Source organism: Haemorhous mexicanus, chromosome 14 (genome assembly GCF_027477595.1).
Source record: "Haemorhous mexicanus isolate bHaeMex1 chromosome 14, bHaeMex1.pri, whole genome shotgun sequence".
Lineage (NCBI taxonomy): Eukaryota > Metazoa > Chordata > Aves > Passeriformes > Fringillidae > Haemorhous > Haemorhous mexicanus.
The window spans coordinates 13,150,564-13,175,113 of NC_082354.1; the positions used below are offsets into that span (position 1 = coordinate 13,150,564).

Below are 24,550 nucleotides of genomic sequence, written 5' to 3' on the forward strand. Positions count from 1 at the left end.
GGGAAGCTGGAGCAATGCTGAGCACAGGAGCACTGGGCACTGCAGCACACACAGGACATTCCTGTGGCCACTCTGTCACAGCCAAAATCCTCTCAAGGCAGCTGCCACCCCACCTCCATGCTTTGTGGAATCCTTACAGGCAGAAACTGGAATTGCCAAAGCTGTGACAAAGTGTAAGAATCTAGTAACTTGGATACTTATGGGTTTCCTTGGCCCTAGAGGCAATAAAGCAAGGAAGCATTCTGCAGCAGAATGGTCCTGTTCCACCACAGTGTTTGAGTCCAGTTAAGCAACATCTGACAGCAATGAGCTAAAGAGCAGCATGCTTTTGGCCTGAAAATTTCCAATATGAAATCAAGGAGAGCTGCACTACAGAGAGCACTGGGCTTTACTGAGAGCTAGAACACAGTAACACTGCTGGAATTCCAACCTGAACTACAACCAGAAATAAAGCCTGTGTAGAGTAAAAGGGACCCCAGAGCAAGAGATCCATCTTTTTCAGCCTGAGCTACAAACGTCAGCTAAAGGCAAAAGCATTGCCCAGCACACATTGCAGCTCACTTGTTCTGCACAGAGATCAGCAGAAACCTGTCTCCTTCACAGGGCTGCCCTGACAAAGCCATGGAGGGATGGGCACTCCCAGCTGTGCTGCATCAGGAGGCAGGAGAAGCCATGGAGACCCCAGCAGCAGGACAGCCCTGCAGGTGATGTCCTTGAAGGAGCAGTCCCAGCTGAGCCAGAAACCCAGGAAACAAAGATTCACCCACCCAAACCTTTGGCCTGACCCCAGACACAATCAGCTGGATGGGGTGAGCAGTGCACATTTCCACCTTCCTCTGGGACCCCCAGGACCAGCCCCTGGGCATGGTGCCAGCACTGCTGTTCGTGGTGGAAACCAGATTTTGGCTCCCAGTAACACTGCACCAAAGCCTGTCTAACTAAATAAATGATGTTGTTTACAGCTGGAAGATGGTCTCCATTACACAACATGATCATCCTGGCCAAGCTTCCAGAGAGAAGCTGCTCTTCAGGGGATTGTTTCTTGCAAAAATGAAGAAGAAAACAGAACTAGCTGAAGCCAACATAGTGATTTAACAGCACAGGAAATATAATCTGCTTTTGCTGAGAAAACAACAGAGCTGCAAGCTTGTCCAGGTCACACTTACTGCTGGACATACTGTATATCTGGGGGTTTAGCCACTGTCTGGACAGAGCTGGCAGAACAGGGGAGAGAAAGAAAACCCAACCTGTAAAACATGGAAAAAAGAAAAAAGCTGAGCCAGACCAAGAAATTAAGAGCAAGGAAATGCACTGGAAGGCAGGGGGCTGACAAAAGGTGCTTCAAGTACATCAGAACACATGAGAACTCCAGCAGAGAGAAGTGGAAAAGAAAAATTTAGAGTGGCAAAAACAAGAGCAGCAATTGTGTCACTAATGACCCATCAGCTGCAAGTCCTGGGTCTGGTCCTCCTGCAGAATGATCAGTCTGGAGATTGCTGAACCTTGGCTGTTGAGTTCATCAATCAAGCCCCCAAATGCACTTTCCCTTTGCTCTGTGGATATAGGATAAAAAACAGAGCAGGGCAAGGACGCAGATTTTTAGGGATGCAAGTCCAGCTCCAGTTGCTCAGTGGCATCTTCAGACCTGCTGGAGACAAGCAGTGCCCTGGGAAGGACAGTGTGCCCTTGGGGTGCTCCACGTTTCAACCACTGGGACCATTTTTCACCCCTCCTAGATGGCTCAGGGCTTATCCCAAGAAGAGGCACTGCCAGGACACAGCACTCCCCTGTGCTTTCACAGAGAAAAACGTCAGAGAAATGTCTCATGTCAGAGAGCATCAGGCTTGCACAGCTCCTGGCTGTCTCCTATTTTACTGCAGGACAGTCACAGCCATCACCAAGGGAAATCCCTGAGCCTGGGGCATCTCTCAGTGTGAGAGCTCTCACCTCACACCTGGATGGCAGAGCCACTTTCCACTGCCTTTGCTGAAGCTCTAGCTGGAGAAAATCACAAAAATTCCTCCCAGAAGAGTTTTTTTGAGCCAACTTCCAAGCAGACTCTGAGAATGGTGATAAGCCATGAGCAGGAGCCTCTCCCAGACAGCTGCCAGGGGAAGTCTGTTACCTGTTGCTGTTTGCAGAGGGCAGGAGGTGAGAAAAACCACTGTCAGAGCATGACCCTGGGCTGAGAAGTCTCCCTGCTCTCAGGGCAGCACTTAATCAGCTCTGACGTGCCCAAACACTTAATCCCCACGGGGCTGCAGCAGGAGGAACCAGCTGATTTATTTTCACTGTGCACAGTCCAACCAACCCTGCCCTGCCTGTGGTTCACCTTCCCAAAAAGGCACATGCTCTTTCTCCTGCCTCCTTCTCTACTCTCCATCAGGTATTAGATGCTGTGGCTGATGTGTGGCTGGTCATGTTCTCTCTCGTTATATTTATATTTACTTGTGCAGCAAAGGCTGGGCTGGGTCTGAATGTCTCCAATTCATGCCCAAGCATGTGCAAATGTACACCTGAAGAGACCATCCTCTGCAACAGAGCTGGACTGAAAACCCTGCCTGGAGAAATAGCACCCTCCACCATCTCTCTAAACCTCTCCAACAATTATTTGCGGAATCTCAACACCAACACCTTCAGAAACCTGACTTTCCTTCACAGCCTCTGGCTAGATGGGAACAACCTGACTTTCCTGACCCCAGGAACTTTCCATGCTCTCAGCAGGCTGCAAGAGCTGCACCTCAGCAGGAACTCACGCCTCACCTACCTGCACGCAAACACTTTCAGGGGACTATTAAACCTCATCAGCCTGGATTTGTCCCACTGCAACATCTTCGAAATCCACCCACTTCTATTTTCACACTTGCCTTCTTTAGAAAGGCTTGATTTAGCCTCCAATAACATGAGGTATGTCCCACAAGCCTTTAGGAACCTCTCCAGCCTCACGAGGCTGTCCCTGGAGGGCAACCACATAGAGGCCATCGGCAGAGATTCCCTGAAGGACCTGGAAACCCTGAACGATCTCAATCTCAGGAAGAATCGGATATGGATCATCCAAAACGGAGCTTTCTCAAAGCTTCTCAGACTGGACATGTTAAATTTAGGCCACAACTTCATCACTGATTTGCCTAATCAGCTTTTTGAAGGATTGATCCAGCTCAAGACCATGCACCTTGAAGCCAACAGAATCACCGCTGTCGACTGCACCTTCAGGCAGCTGCTCAACTTGAGAAACTTGTACTTGAACAACAACCAGATCTCCTCCATCTCAGACTCTGCTTTTTTGTACCTAAACAAGCTGCACTTCCTCCACCTGAGCAAAAACAACCTCAGCTCACTGCCCGTGCGCTTGTTCTCCTCCCTGCCCAGGCTGAGGTACGTGCTCCTGTCCCACAACCCCTGGAGCTGCGACTGCCGCGCGCTCTGGCTCCGGCGCTGGACGGCCGCGCTCATCCAGGGGCTGGGCTGCGCCTTCCCGGGCCCTGCCAACACCACATTGCCCCAGCAGCCCCTCCCTGGGCTCCTGGGGGACTGCCCCGTGCCCCTGGAGCTGCCCACTGAGGACAGGTGCAGCGTGGCTGGCACCAGCGTGGCGCCCAGGCCCCCCGCCCTGCCCGGCCAGCTCATCCTGCTGGCACTTGCCTGCCACGTGTGGTACAGTGAGAGGGGATGGGGCACCCTGCTGGCCACCTTTTAATGGGGTTCCACTCATAAAGTGGAGGCAGCTTATTTGTTTTCCTGAAATTTGTTTATGAACAATGGTTTTGATGGCAGATGGATTTTACATGCAAATAAAGAAATTTCATTTTATAGGAATGTATTATTTCCTTCATGGGCAATACTCTAATCTGAAATGCTAACACCAAAATTCAATGCAAATGCCAACATTGGCAAGTTCAGGGCTGGGGCTTGTGCTGGTGGTGTGGGGTTGGGAAGCATGATTCCCTCTGCCCTCCCCATTTCCCAACTGACCACAGCCAGGTGTGACCTGCCTGGGAGGGGCTGCCTTCCTGTGCCCAGCCCATACTGGGCATATTGTGAGTACTGCTGAAGTAGGAATCAACTGCACAAGCTGCAGGACATCTGGAGTCCTTAGAAAAGGCCCATCAGCATCACTGTGAGCACGTGGTACCTTCCCACAGGGGGCACATGGAGATCTCTGCTGCTGGATGTAAGACAGTGCTGGAGGTGTGGGCAAAAACACCACCATGTAAAACATTTTATCACTCAGGTGTTCCTCAGAGCACTGAACCTCAGCTAATGTGGCTCTGCATTTACCCCTGCAAGGAGCTCATTTGTCTCAGAGATGGTCTGTACAAGTTGTGTTTCCATGCATGCTGTTAAGGAGCTCTGTCACAGCACAATTCCAGTGCCACATCCCCAGTCTGCCTCCCTTCAGCTGCTGGGAGACACAGATCAGCCTTCTCTGTCCTCCCAAATGGAATTTTCCATTTGTGCAGGTATATTAAAAGCCCTTATCCAATGTTTACTGGGTGCTCACAGAAGGAAGCAAAGGAATGTGTGCCAGACACACCACATTTGTCCCTGTCCTTAGAGGAATTATCCCAAGCTGATAAGAGGTAGGAGAGAAATAAACCCTTGTTTAGGGCTGAAAACACACAAACCTGCACAATTTGACATGGGAAACCTGCCATGGAGTGCAGAGCAGGACCAACCTTTGCTGTTACACCAGGGAAGGGACAAAGGGGGGCTTCATAAAACCACACATGCTGTACCTCATTATATTTGTGCTTAGGTTTGTGCAAAGCATTTAATGGTCAGTACAATAAATTTTTGCTTACATTGTCTGTGCTGTTTCATCATCTTCACTTCCCTCGGCTTCACATACTTTGAGAAGTGGTGGAAAAATACTCCAGCTGGTTTCTTGATTTTGCATTACTCTCTATCGAGCTGCAATAGAAAAAGGCAGAAGCAAAAAAGCAAGCAAAGTCCACCTCAGCAATTTCTTAAGTCCCTAAAATATTAAAATCTTTCCATTGAATAATACACTTTGGTGAAAAATTTATATGGACAAGAACCTTGCCTTCTCTGAACGCTTTGAGAAAACATTCCTTCCACTTTTACACCACCACCTCATTAAAGAGTAACAGGAACACAACTAAATTGCTTCCTCTGTGCTATGAGAAAAAGTCATAGAACTATTTAACAAGTTATACACAGTATGCTCAGGGAAAACATGTGGTCACATTTTTAATCCACAAAAAATGAAACTTGCAAGGAATACAAGAAGAAGGCCAGAAAACACAGGTCAGTCTGGGCTGGCAAGGCATTTGAAGGAAGACCTTAAGATGAAGGATAAGGGCAACATGCACCCACAAGGGCAGCAGAAAGTCCAACTGTTTAAAAAAAAAAATCAGTATGAACAAAGCTGACACTGTTAAAAAAAACCTTGCAAACCAAAAAGCATGTAATTGCAGAAGCAAAACAAAGTATAAATACTAACAAATAATTTATTATTAAAGAGCAAGAAGAGTTGCAGGAAGAAGGAAACGTGCTGAAGTTTACATCTCCTTGATGTGATTTGAAAATTTGAGGTGTGTTTGACAAAACAAACTATTTGAAAACCTGCTGTTGAGTGCTCACTGGAGAGAAAGCACTGGGTTTGTCCTGATTGCCCTGCACTGGACCTTCAGTGTGAGAGATCCACTTTGCTTGGCCCCCAAACTTTTCTTTCTTAAATGCATCCAGCACAAGGAGACACCTTCCCATTCTGTAATTGTCAAAGTATCCATTTCTCCCCCTTTAACCTGGTACCAGAGGCAAAAGAGACAAGACAGTATAGATGCACACGGCCACTTCCAAAGTCCAAGAATTTTGACCTTAATCCCACCACACCCCCAGCCAGTGCCATAAATCAGCAGCACAGTTTCAGTGGGATGGCTGTGACTCTACTTACGGTATATCGCTCCATCTTGAGTGAAAACATGCAACTTCCTGTGGGAAGCTTTGTTAACATACTTTTCTTGTAAAAAAAAATGTCCCAGTGGAAAGTTTCCAGCCAGCTCTGCACAAGGCTTCATGCAGGAATCACTGGGGTGGTTTTCTGACACCCCACACCCAGAGCAGGGAGCACCCCCAGCTGGTGCCACCCCTGCAGATGGCAGGGCTCCTGCTCATCTCCTCCCAGCTGCCCCAGCCCCTCTTCAGCTCCCTGTCAAATTCCTCCTTTTCCCCTGGCCTTTTTTCATCTCCTACACACAGGAAAATTTATTCCCTTTCACTAAATCAGTCCTCACACAAATGTTAACCTCTGAAGCCCCCAAGGCACGACAACCAGAAGCTGCTGCTTCAAACAAACTTTGCTGTGTGCCAGCAGCACCAACCCATCACCATGCTCTGAAGGACCAGCACCTGGCATCAGAGTTACATCAGGCCAATAAAGATGAAGACAGTGTGTGGCACCCGCTGCAACTGAAGACAGGCTGCCGTGCTGGGTCAGTGCAAATAAGGAGAGAAGCGTGTATTTAAATGTTTTTATTTCAACTGATGCTTTGCCACCATATTACATCACTTTGAATAGCTTGGAATAGCAATATGATCTCAAAATATAGCAAACAGCTTGCCAAAGCAAGAGAATATGAAATCCTATGGATACAGCATCTTCCTTCTTTGGCGACAATGCTCCCTTCCATTTATCTCTAAAAATAATTTTATATTCCAGCACATTTGCTGTTCACTTTACTGAACCCTGCTGTTTATACCATTTGCCTCTTCCCTGCACAAAACCTCTCCACAATGTAGTATGGTTTTGTATCTAACAGCATTTTAAATAAAAAAGTTATAGTTTTCATGCAGATTTTTGTAAAAATTATTTTCTAGGTGCACAGAACTGAACCAAGATGCATACAAAAATGCATTCACTTCCATTCTCAGGTGTAACCGTGCCATCAGCAACATGATCATATGTTACTGCAAGAGGTCCAAGGATGGTGGTATTATCATATGCAGTATAACCTTAAAAAGCAAACAAACAAACAAACAAAAAACCCCTTTTTATGAGCAGCAAGAGAAAAAACTGCCATGCTTTATTTGTAAAGTAATCAAAATAGTTAGATGTACAAAAAAGCACCATGTACAAAGAATACCAGAGGAAGTACATCTTCCTAATTACACATTTCTCATTTAGCATTGCGAGCTGGCCTGCAGGTCCCAACTTGTACTGTAGATTTATTTGCAAAATTAAGGATGTGGTCAAACCTAAAATATGCTTGGACTGTATGATAGAAATTAAAGTGGACTGCAGATAGAAATTAGATTTGTTTCCATTACAACTTATACCAACCACCTTATAGCCCTCAAGGGTATAAAACCACACATCAAGTATTTGAGAAATAATGGAGTGAAAACAGCTCCAGAGCAATATTGCAAGATGCAGGTCTGCTATGAATGCATTTCTGTGAGCTCTTGATAAGTTAAACTTTCCTTCGGGAAAAGAGCGCATCTCTTGGTTATAACTCCTCCCCCTGAGAATTTTAATAAATTTGTCTTGCAAAGCAAAACGAAGTCCTTTGAACTTCAACAGTTCCAAGGCCAACAGCATTTCAACGTGGTCACAGCCCATCTGCTACTCATGCACCCAGGGTGGCAGGTTGGGTTTTTGTTGCATTTTGGTTTTTTTTTTTCTTGACGTGGATCATCCCTTTTATACTCGCTTCATTCCTCTGCCCATCAAGCAGGCAAACACGGTCATGACCATCTTTGGCTTCACCTCCACAAGATCCTCTGGAAGAGCATAAACTCTGGCACCAATTCTTCTTGCCATGGACACAGCATACCTATTCACCATGGAAAAATAAGGTGGTCAGCACTGAGACTGCTACCAGGAAATGACAAGTCAAATCCTGCCCCATCCAACACAATTTCACCTATTCTTTATTAAGATTTAAGATGTGGGACAGTTTATTCACACCACATCCTTCTGTTTTACAAGTTTTTCTCATTTTTTGCTGTTTTCCTTTTCCATAGTAAAGTGTTTTTAATGTGCAAATTGACCTTTGAATGTCAAGTCTACTTTACTGACAGTTAAAGAATCTTAATTAATATTTGTTGTGGCTAATAGCATATATAATGAAGGATTAATCATGTAACACTTCCTTTTCTGTTTGCTCCTTATGAATAACAAAGTGAGACTATTATCTGCCAGAAATTTTACTGTCATTCTGCCACTGCAGAACAGTCACAGAACACACATTTCAAAGGCATGCTTTAATATGCATACTTTAAACTTGACAATCTGTGATGATTCAACAAGACATAAGACATACAAGGGTTCAATTTCAAAACCCCAAGCCACCAGCTGAACACTTCAAATGCCTGAAGAAACAGGTGAGAAATGGAGTATCACTGGTAAGAACTGCTGGAGCTGCTCTGCGTTTCTCTCAGCCAGCCAGAGCTCAGCCAACTGCTCCCTCCAGCGTCACGGGCAAGGACAGCAGCTCGATTTCATAAGTGCTGCCTGTGTAAAAAGTACTGTGCTAAGAGACTGAAAACCACTGCAATAAACTGGTCAAAACACCTGCAGCTTGAGGCCAGCACATTGAATGTGCCCCTTTTCAATGCCAAACAGCTTCTGAGAGAGCAAACTTACTTAGCGTTATTTTGCTTGTCATCTTCCGATAGGTGACCAGTCTTTACTAGGTCATAGTTGATACAACCAGGCTGGATGGCATCAATTAAATCCACAACTGCCAAGCTTGTGCTGATAGTCTTGTCCTAGAGAATACAGGGACAGAGAAGTAAAGATGAGTGCCCATAATTCTCGCCTTAATTCAGCTGCTCTGCAACATGCAACCAAAGAAGTTTTAAACGAGCCTTTTCAAAGCAGCAGTGTTAGTGACTATTCCCAGGTGGACCAGAGGGAAAGCCAAACTGCTGCCTCAGCTTTGGTGATAATACAACACTATTACTCCAGTTTACTGCAAGTGCTCTGGAAATCCAAGTAGTAATCATTGTGCAGGCAGCAGCTCTGCCCTGCTGAGCACAGCCCAAGGCACAATGCTCACCTCCAAATGCACACCAGCTCCAGCCCCTTTGCTTGCCAGCATCTCACCTCCCATTTCTGCCCCAGATCCTGCTCACCCCCCCTCCCCAGGCACTATTCCCCACTATGGGCAGTCCTAAACATTCTCCTGTCTTGTAGGTTGAAGCCACTCAGTTCCCAGCACAGTCTGAATCCTGTCCTGTTTAAACTCCTTTCTAAGATGCCCCTGGCTGCTCCTCCAGCTGAGGAAAAAATTTTGGGCACTTGTCTCCTTTTGTAGGCAAGAAGGGAACCTGTACCTTGAAGTTCTGGATGGAGGTGGACTTGCCAGCTTCTTTCAGGGTCTGGTTTACCCAGCTGACTATAATGTCATCGTTGGCTTTCTGACCATCACCCAGGTCCTCGAGGACATTCAGTGTGTACCTGAGAACCAGCAGAGAGAACAAGATTGGGCAGAGAGCCAGGACAAAGCCATGCAGCCAGGATGAAACATGAGCCATGGCAGCTTGGAAAGCCTTTACATAGTCTCAGCTCTGGGGTTGAGGGTTTTTTTCAACTCCTTTAGCAAAAAGAAAGAACCATGTATCTTATCTGAAGTGTGATTTCTGTCAAAGCATTAATCTTTCTAGCATTTCATGTCCTTTAATAGGAGCTCAAAAAATTGCCTGGGCTCAGGACACTTGTTAGACTGTTTTATCATTGAGCATTTGCTCCATAGGGGTAACACATTACCTAAAAGGTGTGGATTACCTCAGGAGCTGGCATTCAGACCTCTAATGTCAAATTAGGAGCTACTACACACCTTTCTACCAGACATATATTTGCATAATCTTACAATTCTACAGAACTAGGTAACAGGAAGGTCAATTTTATCTGTTATTAAGTTTCTTCTTTCCCCATTCCAACGCAAAAAAAATATCTATAAAGCAGCCCAAGAACCTTTCCCTCTCAATTTCCAATTAAAAATCAGAACATTAAAGTTGTGTAATGTTACTGCTCAGGCTTTCTGCTTGTGGACCAGACTTGAGCAGGTGAGAGAGGTGATCCTTGTCACAGGATGATCACAGGTCCACCCACAGGCTGTCCTGAGGTGTCTGCTCCAGCCTCTCACGTGCAGCTCTATCACAGTTTTGTCCAGGTGTGTCTCAGACACCCCCAAAGGACAGAGGTTTTACAATCATTCTGGGTGACCTGTTCCAGGTAATACAACGCTCTCATGGAAGAAACTTCCCAAATTCTGTACATTCACAAGTTTCACATGTTTGAGAGGGGTCCTACCTTCTCATCAACTGCCAGACCAAGGCCAGTGTCAGCGTTGGGTTTCCATCATTCAGATCTTGCCCTCCAATGCCAACCAGGGAGAATTTAGCTGGATGCTTCCCCAAGTCTACAGCGTAGTTACAGTTTTCCAGCTACACAAGACAAGAGTTTAAACATCAAAATCACTCACAAACACCCACACTGGACTGGAAGCCTCGAACAGGAAGTTTTAGTGTCCATGGCTTCCTTTAAAGTCTTTTGACATGTTTACCTTTTTCATATTTGCTCCAAGTTTAGGGTACGGAGGCTTGTTAACCTTATTCCAGTCAACGGGAACTTTGATCTTCTCATATAATTGCAGTATTACCAGTGCATCTTGGAGATCACTACAGTGGAAAACACGGATTAAGTCTAATGCTACAAGAATTGAGTGCACTTTGTCACTTCATGAATAATTACTATTCTTTACAAGTGTTTGCAATTTCAACAACAACAATAAAAAGAAAAAAGAGCTGTGTCTCCCAAGAGCCTAAAGCTTACCCATAGAGGTGATTTACGTGGGGGTTCACACCCAGGGAGTTCATCCAGTTGCGGAAGGTCCGTTCCTCACGCGTCTCTCCTACATGATGGAAAACAGGTTCATTGAAAATTCTGCAAGTTCAAAGCTGAGCAGGGATTTCCATCCTGCAAGGCAGGGAGCTTTGAGCAGCAGAGCTCACCAGGAGGTTTAAGCAGAGAAAGAGTATTTTTTTTATCATTTATTTCAAAGGAAGAGACTGCTATCTAGTCTTGGATGTTATTTTGATTTCCTCAGGCCTCAGAAGAGCCTTTTGCACTTTCTGCAAAAAAAAGGAGCAGAAAGGTCTTTCACATGGGTGTTAGCTAACTGCTGTCACAGCCCAGTCCCAGTTGTGCCAACAATTAGCATTCCCATGGACATCTCACTGCATTTCTGAGGTTTTCTTGCCCATCACAGGAAATGGCAAAACCAAATTCCCCAGCATGGTGAGTGACAGGGTGCTGGCAGTGTGCCTACAGGTTCAGGCTCCACAACACGGTCAGAGCAGCTGAACAGGCTGCCAGGTGCCCTTCTCATATGCCCCAAATGAGTAAACAACCAGTGCAGCACTGAAGCCTCAAATCATAGGTATTACTTCAACAGAGACACCTCTGCAGGGCACAGCCTCCAGTGACACAAGTGTTTACTTTAGCCAGTCCCCTCCTGCTGATTTTGTGACTGATAACGGCCATCACCTTCCAAGAGGGTCCAGTCGATGTCCTGGTTTTCAGGCTTGGTAAGTGCTGGGTACTTGTTGAACAGGTTGGCCACGAAGGCCAGGTTCAGTTTGGGGTTGCCACTGACCACGTCAGCCGGCGTGACGAACTGCCGGCAGCCCAGCCGCTCTGCCTGCTGCAGCATGAACTCTGCCCTGCGCAAGTCATCCTTCTCCTGCAGGGATCAATGGACAACAGCTGTCATGGAACACACTGGGCTGCGCTACACAGCAGATGGGAAGCTCCTGACCACTGTCTGGAGCAATGTCACAGGTCCCTGTTTGGCATCAGTCACTAACTGGGTGAAGGGATGAGGCACACACACCAACCCCTGCTGCTGTGCCATTGTCACGGCTTGTCTTGCTATTCTTCTTAGCATTTTCTTAGCAATCTTCTCTTTCCAAGCTGACATGCTGTCAAATTTTAACGCTTTTGGAACTTGGTGGCTCAAAAGAAGTCAATATGCTCCCAAATGGAGCAAGCCCACAGAGGATTTCTCAATCGTCTCTGTTAATTGGAGGGTAGTGACCAGGCTGGCAGCAAGCACTCATTGAGCACACACCTGAGGTGTGCACATGGTCACTGACACTGTACACGCTCTAGAAATTAAGATACCAGGTTACCCAGATGTCATGGGGCAATGACAGGGTACAGGGAGCTCAGGATTCTGCAGGATGAGGACACGACAGCCTGAATACTTACATTGAAACCCGACATGTTAATATCAATCTGAGGCTCTCCTTCTTTCTGCCCTTTGGGGGCAATTTGATTGAGGAGGTGGAAATAGGCTCTGGAATCCTGGAATGAATGAAAAAGAAAATTCAGCTCTCCTGCACAGCAGTGAATACACCATAACAATTCATTTCAAGCTCATTTTTAGCAAGTCACCATGCATAATTGGCTTATGTACCTTTACTGAATTGCCAAAATCTGTAAGCTTAAAAGAGAGCACAATGGTAGAAATCCAGGCAGCAGGAAAGGAAACAAAGGGAAAAGGTTAGAAATATTTAAGATGACAATTATGTGGTTTGACTGTTTGAAAGCTGCCTTTGCTACAAGCTCTGGTGTCACAGCCACCTCTGCAGTGGCTGGAGGAAGCAATGACCCCATGACCCACACTCATGGCCCCCACACGCCCCAAGGCAGCCCTAACCTCTAAACAAGGCAGCCAGTCCTACTGCCACAGCAATGATGAAAATGGCTCAGTGAAGACAAATTCCAAGCAAAAAGCTGATTAAAAGATGTCTGAATGTTTTCTTCTGTGCCTGCACATTAGCTAGAACAGCTTAGAGGAGAGAGGCCAGGGATGGTCACAGAGCAGGAGGAGCCAAGAGCTGTAGTGATTATCTATCAGCTACACATCCTTTTGGTCCTCAGCACTAAGGGGGACCTCAGCATATCATGGCAGTCTAGGGGATGCACCAGAGAAGCCAACAGCTGTCAGCAAAACTGTAAGTAATTTTGCAGTTGGAAATAAGAGTGACCATGCACACAACAGGTCAGATCTATGATCCTCATACACCTCAATTATCAATTTATTGTTCTATCTCCATCTTCTTTCTACTACTTGAAACTGCTGGCCATGTGAATAAGCTCCAGAAAACTGCTGAGACCAGTGTCCAGATGCCCCACACTGACCCACAGTCACCTTCCTCCATTTATTTCTCACCAGTGCCCCCACTCACAAGTGAAAAGCAGCTTTAGGAGTCCCCACTCCCATTTCTACTAAACCCAGGGTGAAGAATAAGAGCTCTTGTCTCCCTTCCTCTCTCCAGCCCATGACAGTTTAGATGAAATGCCAAGAGTGTGTGGAAATCTCACTCTCCAGTGAAGCATTTCCCCCTGCTATCTCCATCAAAATATGGATTAAGGACATTTGAAAACATATAAGCAATACCAGTTTCATAGCTGATTAAAACACACAACAGCACACTGGAGGAAACAGACAGTTCAGCACAGGGCTCACCCTCATGGCAAGAGAGAACAGCACTGCAGGACCTCAAAAACAACACCCAAAACCCCCCTGGTAAGAGCACTCAGTGTGTTAGGGTCAAGAAAGGTCCTGCCTGAGGATGAAATGCCTCATTTGCACATGCAAACACATCCCTGTCCACATCCCAGTCTTTTCCCAGGCACTGCCAACCAGGAGAACTTTGGTACCTTGATATCTGAGCTGAAGTTACTGATTTTGTGCCAGCCTGCGTTTTCCAGGTGGTAGTTGGCCCATCTTAGGAGCAGCTCTTCTGGGGATAGCTTCATAAGGTCCTCCAGATTTTCACCATCACGAAGTAAGGCAGCCAGTGCTACAAGAAAAAGGATTGTGAGGGAAGAGTCAAACCTGCAGGCCAGAATTCGAGCTGCAGCAAGATTTCAGGGGGGTACAATACCAACTACTGATTATGACAGAATATTCTGGGTATTAGGTGAGTTTTCCTGAGCTGGTTGTTACACAGAGAGGAGTATAAATGATCTAGAAATATATATGTAAAAAAGTATTTTCCCTTTTCTTCTGTAACAAAATTCTCTGGACTTTATGTGCAGTCTTTTAAGCTGATGACAGGAAGCTAAATGCAAATGCACTTCTATGTCAATGAAAAATGCTTCCAAGCAGTTTCATAAGCACCATTAAAAAAACCCAAAGGAGCCAAGATAAGCACCCTTTCAGCTGGCCAGTGCTTCCTTTGCCATGAATTTTCAATCTAAACCAAACAATGTCAACACTTCATGATGGGGAAGCTTAAATAAAAGACACTGAAGCCCTTCCATCCATCTGGATGCTCTGATAGCACATGCAGGAATATCAGAGCTCTTCAGATGATTTGAAAAGTTTAAATTTTGGAGGGTGTCATGCAGGACCAAGTGAGCACAGGGAGAGACCTGCAGCATCAGTCTCTCACCACCAAGGACAAAGTGAGAGCTCAAGCTGCTCCACTGACAGTAGCAAGGAGGATTTTAGAACCAAATAACTACCACTGAGCTGAAGCCCCCTTTTTAATTTTTTTTTTTTTTTTGGAGAAAGCCATGCAGTTGTCTATAATCCTAAAAGGATCCAAGCAGTTTTGCCACATCCCAACACCACAGGAGCCTGCAGCTGGAGCAGCCTAGGGCATCACCAAGCAGTGTGTGCCCAGGCTGAAGCCAAGCTGCATCCTGACTTACAGGCTGGTGTTCAGCCAGCCCTCCAAGGCTGACACACATCACCAGGCTGGCAGAGCCCACCTGCACGACCCTGCTGCACAGCTACCAACAGGCTGGAGAACATTCAGCTTGGCACATGCCCCAGTGATCCTCCTCCCAGCAGAGAGGAGGGGGGGAAGAGGCAGGGCTGGGGCTGACAGCACAAGCCATGCTGTGCCCAAGCTGCAGAGGAATCACTCAGGATTTCCTTACCTTCATTTCTGCTGAGCTCGATGTCAGCGAACAAGCCGATCTTGATGACCTGCCAGAGCAGCCCCAGGACCAGGTGGGGCTTCCCTTCCCTCAAGTCCTCTGCACCAATATTGACAACATGGCAGCCGATGGCAGAGGCAGAATTCAAGGCCAGGTTCAGGTTCTCCTGCAAACAGCAGAGCCCAGTCACACACAGCCCAGGGAGATGCTGCTTTCCCTTTCATCCAGCACCAGCAGAGTGCAGGTTCCCCCCTTGTCCTTGCTCCAGCTCAGAGGAAACACTCCCAGCTGAAGTTTTAAGGGAGCTGTGGTGGCAGCAGGCTGAATCAATAAGAACTGAACCAGGCACCAGGGTTTAATTTCAGCCTCTGGTATTTAGTTTCAGCCTCTGAGTTAGTTGCATCTAGTGGCATTGAGGAGAACAAGGCTAGAGAAGTGCTAATTTACACACACAGAGGGTTCCTGACAAAAACAACCTGCCCTGGTATGAAATGATTCATGGTTAACACCAAAATCACATTGTTTAAAAAAGACAGTGCTGTACATAATCACCACAGCAGAATGACATGTGCACAACACTTCAGCCACTTTACCCATTTTGTCATTAATTCAGCATTCTTTAACCATGCCCACAGAACTGTCAATTATGCATGGTACAAAACTGCATTTAATAATTAAACAGAAGCTATAAAATTTGCTCCTTTCCAACATTCCACAATAATGCCTTGAGCCACCATGCTACATTCATTAATTCTATATTAATATGAATTTCAGAAAATAAAATACAGAAATGCTTTATACCTGAATTATGAATGGTGTGAGTTTCTTCTTATTAATTGCTCTTTCATCAATTGTGTCAGGAACAGAAAGATTGATCATTTTGCTGTTAGGAGGAAAACCAGTGATATTTGAACAACACTTAGTATTTAATCTGAACAAAACTCAATGCACTGTGACAATACTCACCACAGCACATTCCCTTTAGTCTGCTTTTTTTTGTGTATTTTTTTTTACATAAAAATCAAGACTGCATAAATCAGAAGTTAATATTTACATTATCAAGAATGTATTTGTAACTAATAGCTAAGCCTGAAACTTTAAACATGTTCCCAGCCACTACTGATCTCAGCTGCTGGAGCAAAAAGAGCACATGAATTATTCACAGTGTAGTCCCTGAACTAGTGAAGACTCATTGCTCTGCTGACATCCACTGCACATTCTAGTAAGACAACAAACTTCCTCCTATTGTAGAGGTTTACTACTGCTGGCAAGAAAACCTGCCCCAAAAAAGAACAAACACTTGGAGAGCTCAGTGGGGAGCATGTGAGCACAATGAATTTTTAATCAACACCAAAAATGGTAAATTTAAACTTTATAGTATGAGCTACTTCCTACTCAGTTCAGTCTTTGCCTAAAGCCATGAATTACTTGAAACTTGGGAAATAAACTAAAAATATGCATCACGAGCTAAAGTTAAAAAATGAAAGCAGTTAAAGAGAAGAGGTAACTCACTTAAACTTACTTTGTGTATTGATACGGAGATCCTGAAATTCCAGGTTGATCCAGTTCTCCACTATATTAATCCACTTACAATAAAACAAATGAACCTAACCCATAAAACCAACAAAAATCTCATACACAGAAGGTTGCTGGTATTTAGCAGCCGTGGATGCCTTCTGTTCTCAGCATGTAACAGAATAAGTCACCAAACCTACTCAGTGCAGTTATTAAAAAGAACAAGAAGACTCCCAGAAAATCCATTTTTGGGTTAATGCATAATAAGGTTACTAACATTCCCGTGGAGAACACTGTCTGCCTAAACACCCAAGAGAATGGGTCATTTATCACATGTGCCTCTCCTCAAGCTACCCAGCAGCAGGCTGAGTTTGCACCAGGACAACTCCTGCTCCCACAAAGCTCCTTCTGCCCCCTCAGCAAACTCAGTCTCAAGCCCAAACAAAAGCACTGGATGAAAGTATCAGCTGGCACCAAAGCTGAGGCATCACACAATGGCAATGAAAGCCTGAGAGACTGAGCCTCTTTTTATACGTGCAAAACGTTTTGCACACACACACCAGCCACAAAACCAGCCTAGAACAGGATGAAAATTCCCCAAACTGCATTTTCAGAAAGTTATTTTGCTGATTTTTAACTTCTTTAATTCAGTAGCCATCATGACTTACCATAGCACAATCCCATCTCCCACAGCTTTGAACAGGTCATCTGTGTTTGGGTTCATTGGAATAACGTGCCGACAGTCGGGATCGTTTTCCAGGGCTTTGTTTATCCAGTTTACAAAGGCATATTTCTCTTCCTCTAAGATAATCAATGATAAATTTAATACAGGTTTTTTCATAACAAAGATTTTCCCAAAAGAAGCAGAGTACAATAGCCCAGGGAAATAACCCCCTCTATCATTACCACACATCTTATTAGTCACATGAAGTTTAAAGAAAGAAGATGCTCACAACTATCAGAATATTCCTGTTATTTACTTGCTACTTAACAACTTTATCATACTCAAGTGTGACACAAGGACTTCATCAGCAAGCAAATAAGAACACATTTAACTCAAACGCTATTAAATCTGCAGCACATAAATTCTGTCCTGCTTTCACCCTGACATGAGATCACTCAGCTCTCAGAGAACAAGAGCACAGCACATGGCATGGTGTGGTAGAAATGGGTTGGTTTTGGCATAGAGCCTCCAAATCCCCAGGAGAAGAGTTAGAGCCAGAGTGGTACCTGAGTAGGAGTGCTGGGTGCCCTCGCTGGAGAGCTCTGAGGTGCCCCCAATGGCACAGATTCCCTCCTTCCTGTTGATGGCTCTTCGGAACGTTTTAGCGATATCGCTGCTTTTCACCTCTTGGAAAATCTACAATTGAAAGTGCTCTGTTAGGCAAGAAAAATCCATCTTCATAAGCAAAAAGGACCACAGAAGGAGCTGCTTATTTTCAGCTTTAAAGCAAACTTCACAGTAAAATCAACAAATGTGAAGGGCCCAGCAAGGGTGTAGTGGTATTAAATCTGACATGGACAGTGGGCAGAGTCATCCCACTTTCCCAAACACACACTGCAAGTGCCTATTGAAACAGAAGCATTAGGCATGAAGTACCTTGCATAGATTTACCTTTACAAGTAGATTTCAAGAGACCACAAGGAAAAAAAACAAGAAACCTTTGCAGTCTGAGCACGGGTAACACATGCAGCAGGTCCTGCAGGGCCAAACTTGAGAAAGCTGTGGTGCAATTTTAACCTTTCCGTGTAAGCCAGATGCTCATGTGACTGTGACTTTATTTCACACAAAAGACTTCATCCACAACCCAACAACAACTCTCTTTAAGCATGTAACAGTCAAATCTGCAATAAAGTGTAACAATGAGTGCTCCAAGTAAAGATTCCCCCTTCCTCAACAGCAGGCTTCACCTAAGTGGTGAAACACCCTCTTGCTGGAGGGTAGAAGATGCTTTAGCACAGAAGACTGCACATGCCATTTGCACAGGTTGGATGCTACTAAAGGCCCTACAGAACTGAGCAGATATTAGTAAAAAACACATTCTACTGTAACTCCCTCAAAACTAAGCTAAATTAGTTTAAACCAAGCTGAAAACACAAATTAAATGTGTAGAGGTTCTCTAAACACTACCCAGAAAAGGACAATGAAACTACAGGGCCAGGGTGCTGGTTGTCACACCTTGCCTTCCCTGTCCTTTCAACACATGGAAGGTGGCAAATCAAAATGATGATACAGTGCAGTTAAATCATCCCCTGATGGTAAGCAGAGGTTAAACAGGTAAAGCTGACTGAAGATCTGAGAGTGCAAAAGCTAGGGGATTTCTGTTTGGTTGGCTTTAACCACAAGGATTTTGTTTCAGACCTATTTATTTTAAAATTTCCTGGGTTAACTACTATATTCTTGAGAATATCTGCTCTAATGCTGAGGTACCACTAAGTCACCTGGTCCCAATGTAAAGACAGTTCATGTCATTCTTTGGATCATAAACTCCAGCAAAAATGCTCAGAGCAAGAGTTCAGTTTGTAAAAATCATACAGCTAAGCATTGTTGCTAATGTACACCTCAGCTGCCCTAAGACATTTTGTCTTTACTCAATCATTGGTACCTTTCAAATGTGACAGAAGAGATTTATTTCTTCCTTCCTAGTGCAAAGTTAAGAGTCATGGACCAGCTCAAACCAACAGCTGAAACATGCACCCAGCATGCAAGTGGTTACAAACTGCAAACTCCAACTTACTAGTTGACTCCGAACTCAAAAAGTTCAGAGGGTCTGAAAACAATTAAGGAACAGAAAGTGAAGATAAATTAAGAAATATCAAGAAAACTAATTGACACGAAAACAGCTCCCTCAATGTGCTACACATACTTTAATTACTCCTTCAGCATTCGGTCATCAGAGCATCAAAAGGACGAAAAACATACATTGAAGTCTTGTGCTTTTGTAAAAATTAATAAATGTTTAAATTCTGGCCTATTTCTACTAAGAGAGACTGATCTTCCAGCTTGTCCTATCACCTTATTCCTCTTCTTCCCTTTCAAAGCAAGAGATTGGAATTTTCCTAGATTAGCACCTAACACAAATCCAAGTGTGTCTTGAAATGCCCTTTCAACTCCTTAGCAAATACTTGTAGTCCCATTGAACCAAGAAAGGAAATTATACTGATACACAGGGAAAACAAGCATTCATCTGTGTGCCTGGAAAAACTGAATAGCTTCCAGTAAATACTGTAAGCTTGGATCACTGCAAGTCTTTCTTTCCAGTTGTCACATCATGTGGAAACAGTATTTTGGCCTCCAATGAAGCTATCACACAGTAAAACCACATGGATTCTTTTTGGTTGGTTGGTTGGTTGGCTTTTGTTCAAAAACCAACCAGTATTTCTCCTCTGTCCAAATCTAAAGGCTGTCAATAACAGCATAAAAGACTGATCATATACAGATAACTGTACAAAGAATTTTACGTGGCTAGAATGATGAGTTTGTGAAAAGAAAATTAGGATTAGGGTAAGTGGCTGAGAAGTCAGGTTTGACCACTTCTCCTTAGCTTTGTCTAAAAGGGCTCCCCCAGGCTGCAGGCAATTCCGAAATATCACTTACATAGACGAACTCTTCAAAACTAATCTTGCCATCTTTGTTCTTGTCACCATCAATCATGAGCTTCTGGATGATCTCTCTCACTTTGTACCCAGGGAGAGGCAGGCTGGCCTCCTTGAACAGCTCGTGCAACTCGTAGTCACAGATGAACCCATTGCTGTTGAGGTCTGAGGAAGAGAAGAGGCAGCAGAAGGTTTTAGAACTGTCTGTACCTGACAGAACTGACCCCCAAGAGAGGAGCAAAACATGATTCCCCCCATGTCCAAGAGCTCCATGGAGAGCAACCTGCACACTGGGGACCTGGGCACACAGCAGGATGGCCACACCAAAAATATCAAGGAGTACATTGTTCAAAGGACACCCGTAGGGACCAAAGGCACACAGTAAATACACACAGCATCCTCAGAGAGTGCCCCAGCACAAGTCCTGGGAACCCTCCAGCCCTGGAGGCAGCAGCTTTGAAGCAGGACTGACCACGATGACTCTGGGCACATGTGACCAGTCTGGTGTTAAAGTTTCACAACAGAACATCTGTACTTTCATAAACAACCTCCAGAATGTCTCTTTTTACATTTAAATGCCACAGCCCTTGCATGTTAAAAATAGATGGCCATGAAACACTGCACCTCTTACATTCTGAACTAAAAACACCAAGGCAGCTCTGCTGTTGCATTTTTATCACGCTGTCAATGATATTCTCCATTTAACACTGACAGCAAATTGCAGATATTTTATTGCTGCCCAAGAATGCTCTGCCAGGACATTTGCTTTCACAGTCTATCACCAAGCCACAGCAGCACCATGTGTTTAGTGAGATAGTGTCACCTACTAAACTGAGGAAGAAAACAAGAATCTAGGGTGACACTGGGGCTTTGCACATCATAGATCCCAACCTCTTTGGGGACATCACCACACCTACTGTCCACACGTGGCAAATCCAGCATCCCCAGCCTGCTGCTCACGGCAGAGCTAGCACCCAGATTTCAGCAGAGTTGGGTCCACAAGCAGACAGAGCATTTGAAGCAGTTGTACAGCCCAGATTCACACCTCAAGACATAAGTATGACCCTCCAGCCTTGCCTTTGGGGAGGCAGGGATTCAGGGCATGTTGTGCTGTTACTGGCTCAGCAACAGGATGCTAAAATCCCTTTGCTGTAGGCAAGTGCTACAGACAGCCCAGGGGAGTTCATTTAGTGCCTGAAGAGCTGCACCAGCCCCAGAATTTGGTTTTCTTCAAGAGGGAATCTCACCACAGTCACTGGGGTCAGTATTTATGCTTGAAGGGAAACTATGCTTGAAGATACTTTCAAGAATAAAGAAAACAATCAGGATGGCTCTAAGGTACAGGGTTATTTTTTTTTTAAACAAATTGTGGAGGTCAATTTACTTTTAATGAGGATTCTGTGGTTTTTAGGTTTTGTTTCACAGCAGTGTCCCAGCAAGCAGCATGTTTGCACCACCACTCCAACCACTGCACCACCAGTCCTCATTTTCCAGATCCATATGGGAATATGGGATTTTAAAATTGTTTTTATCAGTTAGCAAGAAAGTGAAACTGCTCAGTGACAAATACCTGAAGTAACCAGAGCAAACCTGTACTCCCTCCTACACCCCAGTCTCTGTGTCTCAGACTAAGGAAGAGCATCAATTCCAGTGGAATAATAAATACACTAAACTACTTCATGAAAAGTCAGTGTTTACAACAGTGCTGAGGAAATAAAGTGGTTTGGGGCAATGATTAATGACAACAATAGGCTGCTCTCTGGCCCTCAATTTTAGAATTTTATTCTGAAATAATACAAGCTTACAAAGGCAAGATTTATTAACAGTCCAGCCTGAGATGTCATGAGCAAACTATTTCCCCTCTAGATAAAGATACTGTAATAGAAGAAGCTGTGATTTATTACTGAATCTAGCTTTACAATATGCATCTTTTCCCCTCCTTACAGTCAGTGAGGAAAATAAGTCAAGAAGGGATTTCCTAATCTCCAGGGCCTATGAACCTAAAACAAAACTTTACTTTCACCCTCAGCCTGCAGCCAACTCCCTTGCTTTTGCCTGTGCCTGACTGAACCAACCAAAATCCCTCAGCATGCTGCTAAATTAAGCAGGTAAATGCAGAAACATCTGTTCAGCACTTCTTCCAATCAATCCACCACTTAAGTTTTACAGCTACCCAAATGTTAGAGTAGATGTAAGTAGCAGGCAAAGGACAGAGCAAAATAAGACTTCAAAATATAAATTGTATCCTTGATGGGATCCAATTTTGATTCAGATTTGGTAAAGGCTTTCCTCTTGACCTGTCTAGGTTAAGTATTCAGAAGTGCTTCTGATTCAGGCCTGCATGTGCTATGTCTGAGCCTATTCAGATGCAGACAGGATACAACCTCACATGGTATTTAATGAGGCAGAAGCCTCTTAGGTGAGACATCAGGAAACTGAGCTCCAAAGTCTGCAACTCCAATAAGGCACACATGGATAAAAGGATGCTGAAACCTCTTAAGATCTTGGTTCTACATATGAAGCCCTGCAGCTCAGGTGTGAGGAATTTACTCCAAGCTGGGTCAACATCTGCTCAGTTTGGTTTCATTCACTCCTGCAATCAGCATCTGTCCAGTCCTCCAGGTGTGCTTAGTTCAAAGATTACATTTGTGCACTAAAAAAAAAATAAATAGGAGCTCTGCCACACAAAAAGCCACTGAAAGGCACCCTCACAAGGGAGCTCACATGGGCCAGCAGCATGGCACAAAGAGAGATTCTGCTCATCAGCAAAGGCTGCACGGGGCTCAGACAAAGGGCACAAAATCAAGTGTGAAGGACACACCTTAACTCACTCAAAACTTTTACTTCTCAGGACTCAGGACCTAAGCTCTTTCAACCCTTAGCAATATCCCAACAACAATATAACTTGTATGAGCTACTCTTCCATACCATGAGCTACTTTTCCCATTCTGGGAAAAAAAATTAATCACTGATTTACTTCACAGAGTAAAAGGGCAACCATGTGCCAGACACTTGGGAGTGGGAATTACAAGTAAATCAGGTCTGTTAGTTTAACTGTAAGACCACACACCAAGTTACTGGTTTTGCACTGAAGATGCTCTCGTTTCAAGTTTTAGCTTCTTGGCCACAGAAGGGCAGATTTGAGTGTTAAAACTGCTGGTTTTACCATAAAGTGCTGCTGGACTGTGGTTCTGGCTTGGTAGCAGAGTCAGGTAGTGATTGACTGTGAGATGGAAAATGGACCAGCTCGTAACATGTCAACCAGCCTGACATGACAAATAGACCTGCAACCCCTATTCCAGCTGCTTCCCTTCCTACTGTTTCTGTTTCCCTTCTGGCATCAAATGTACAAAGAAGCAGAATTTAAAAAAAAATATAATAAAACACCAAAAAAACTCCGCCTCTGCAGTACCAGCCAGTTCCAAAACTGGTTCCAGCATCACTGCAGGCCCACCATATGGTGCCTTGCTGGATGTCCTGCAACAGGCCCTGACTTCAGGCAGAACTCTCTAACAAAACCTGAGCTGGTGTTCAGCAGCTGAAGAGGCTGTCAAAATAGAAGCTGTCCCAAATGAAATCGTCCGGCGGCCTGCCCAGGATTACTAATGGAAGAAAGCAAAATTGTTTTAACAGACAAGCTACAGCCTGGATTCATTATAGTCTGCCTGATGGAAAGGAAACTACAGCACATCTGAAGTTTCCTATTTCTACTGAAAGATGCATGCATGCCAGCGTGCTAAACCTGGGAAAGGTCATGGCACAAGGCACGGCACCTCTGCCATGTGCAGGTGGCGCAGCAAAGCCGCGACGAATCCCAAAAGCTGCTTCAAGCTCCAGCTCAGCTTCCTCCGAGGACAAGCACTTAAAATAGCTTAAATAACAGGATGCGAGAGGGGGAAAGTAACCCACACGTTTCCTTTTAAGGACATTTGCTCAGCAGGAGCATAGGATCACAGATCCCTATTTACCCTAAGCAAACGTTTCGGAGCATTGTTTTACCACCTTGCAGGGCTGAACAAAGTGTTCAGCCCAGTTATGATTTTTGAGTACTTCATGTTTCCAGAAAAGATGCTTATCTCTGCTTATCTTAGAAGGAGGGAGAATGAAGATAAATAAACAGAGCAAGTTTGTGGATATTTTTCTGCCACGCCTCCCCTCTGAAGTGCCCCTGTTTGGCCAAGTACACACACAGGCACCTGTTCCACAGAACAAATTCAGAGATCCAATGAGATCTGGAGCAACCTGTTCTTCTCCCACCAACCTGTGGGTCACTCAAAGCCTAGACAGTTCCAATGCCCCACTAATTACTGTTTTCACACATTACAAAGCTTTTTCCCCCCCACTGCTCTTTACCACTTGGATCAGTTCCAAGACAAATAACTGCCTGCAGGATGGTGGGAGCTGCTTGTCTGTGCTACAGCCGGCTTTAGTGATAACCTTCAACAGTGGTTTCTCACCTGTGGACTGTTTTAATAAGCAGTAGGATGTCTATGGGACTCATGCCTTTTGCTG

The 24,550-nt window shown here is 44.8% G+C and overlaps 2 protein-coding genes across 6 annotated transcripts in view; one reads left to right on the forward strand and one right to left on the reverse strand.

Annotated features, from left to right (window-relative positions):
* The first annotated feature begins 2,386 nt into the window (after positions 1–2,386).
* Positions 2,387–3,810, forward strand: LOC132333935 (nyctalopin-like). The gene has a single exon (XM_059859512.1). It carries the CDS (start codon positions 2,420–2,422, stop codon positions 3,695–3,697), a length of 1,278 nt encoding a protein of 425 aa, XP_059715495.1. The 5' UTR covers positions 2,387–2,419; the 3' UTR covers positions 3,698–3,810.
* A 2,670-nt stretch (positions 3,811–6,480) lies between these two features.
* The window catches only part of PLS3 (plastin 3), a 49,670-nt gene continuing 31,600 nt past the window's right edge, over positions 6,481–24,550 (reverse strand). For all 5 annotated transcript variants that reach the window (XM_059859075.1, XM_059859078.1, XM_059859077.1 and 2 more), the window contains 14 exons: positions 20,040–20,203; positions 17,672–17,801; positions 17,110–17,242; positions 15,728–15,809; positions 14,927–15,092; positions 13,697–13,839; positions 12,239–12,334; positions 11,516–11,711; positions 10,802–10,880; positions 10,533–10,647; positions 10,280–10,413; positions 9,301–9,424; positions 8,609–8,733; positions 6,481–7,796 (listed from right to left, as the gene is read on the reverse strand). In XM_059859075.1, coding sequence (XP_059715058.1) covers positions 7,664–7,796; positions 8,609–8,733; positions 9,301–9,424; positions 10,280–10,413; positions 10,533–10,647; positions 10,802–10,880; positions 11,516–11,711; positions 12,239–12,334; positions 13,697–13,839; positions 14,927–15,092; positions 15,728–15,809; positions 17,110–17,242; positions 17,672–17,801; positions 20,040–20,203 — 1,820 coding nt within the window. In that variant the 3' untranslated portion in view covers positions 6,481–7,663. The remainder of the gene's footprint in view (positions 7,797–8,608; positions 8,734–9,300; positions 9,425–10,279; positions 10,414–10,532; positions 10,648–10,801; positions 10,881–11,515; positions 11,712–12,238; positions 12,335–13,696; positions 13,840–14,926; positions 15,093–15,727; positions 15,810–17,109; positions 17,243–17,671; positions 17,802–20,039; positions 20,204–24,550) is intronic.

Bases quoted from the DNA above. Each gene is read 5' to 3' on its own strand.
- LOC132333935 (XM_059859512.1), top strand. From the start codon at position 2,420: ATGTTCTCTCTCGTTATATTTATATTTACTTGTGCAGCAAAGGCTGGG.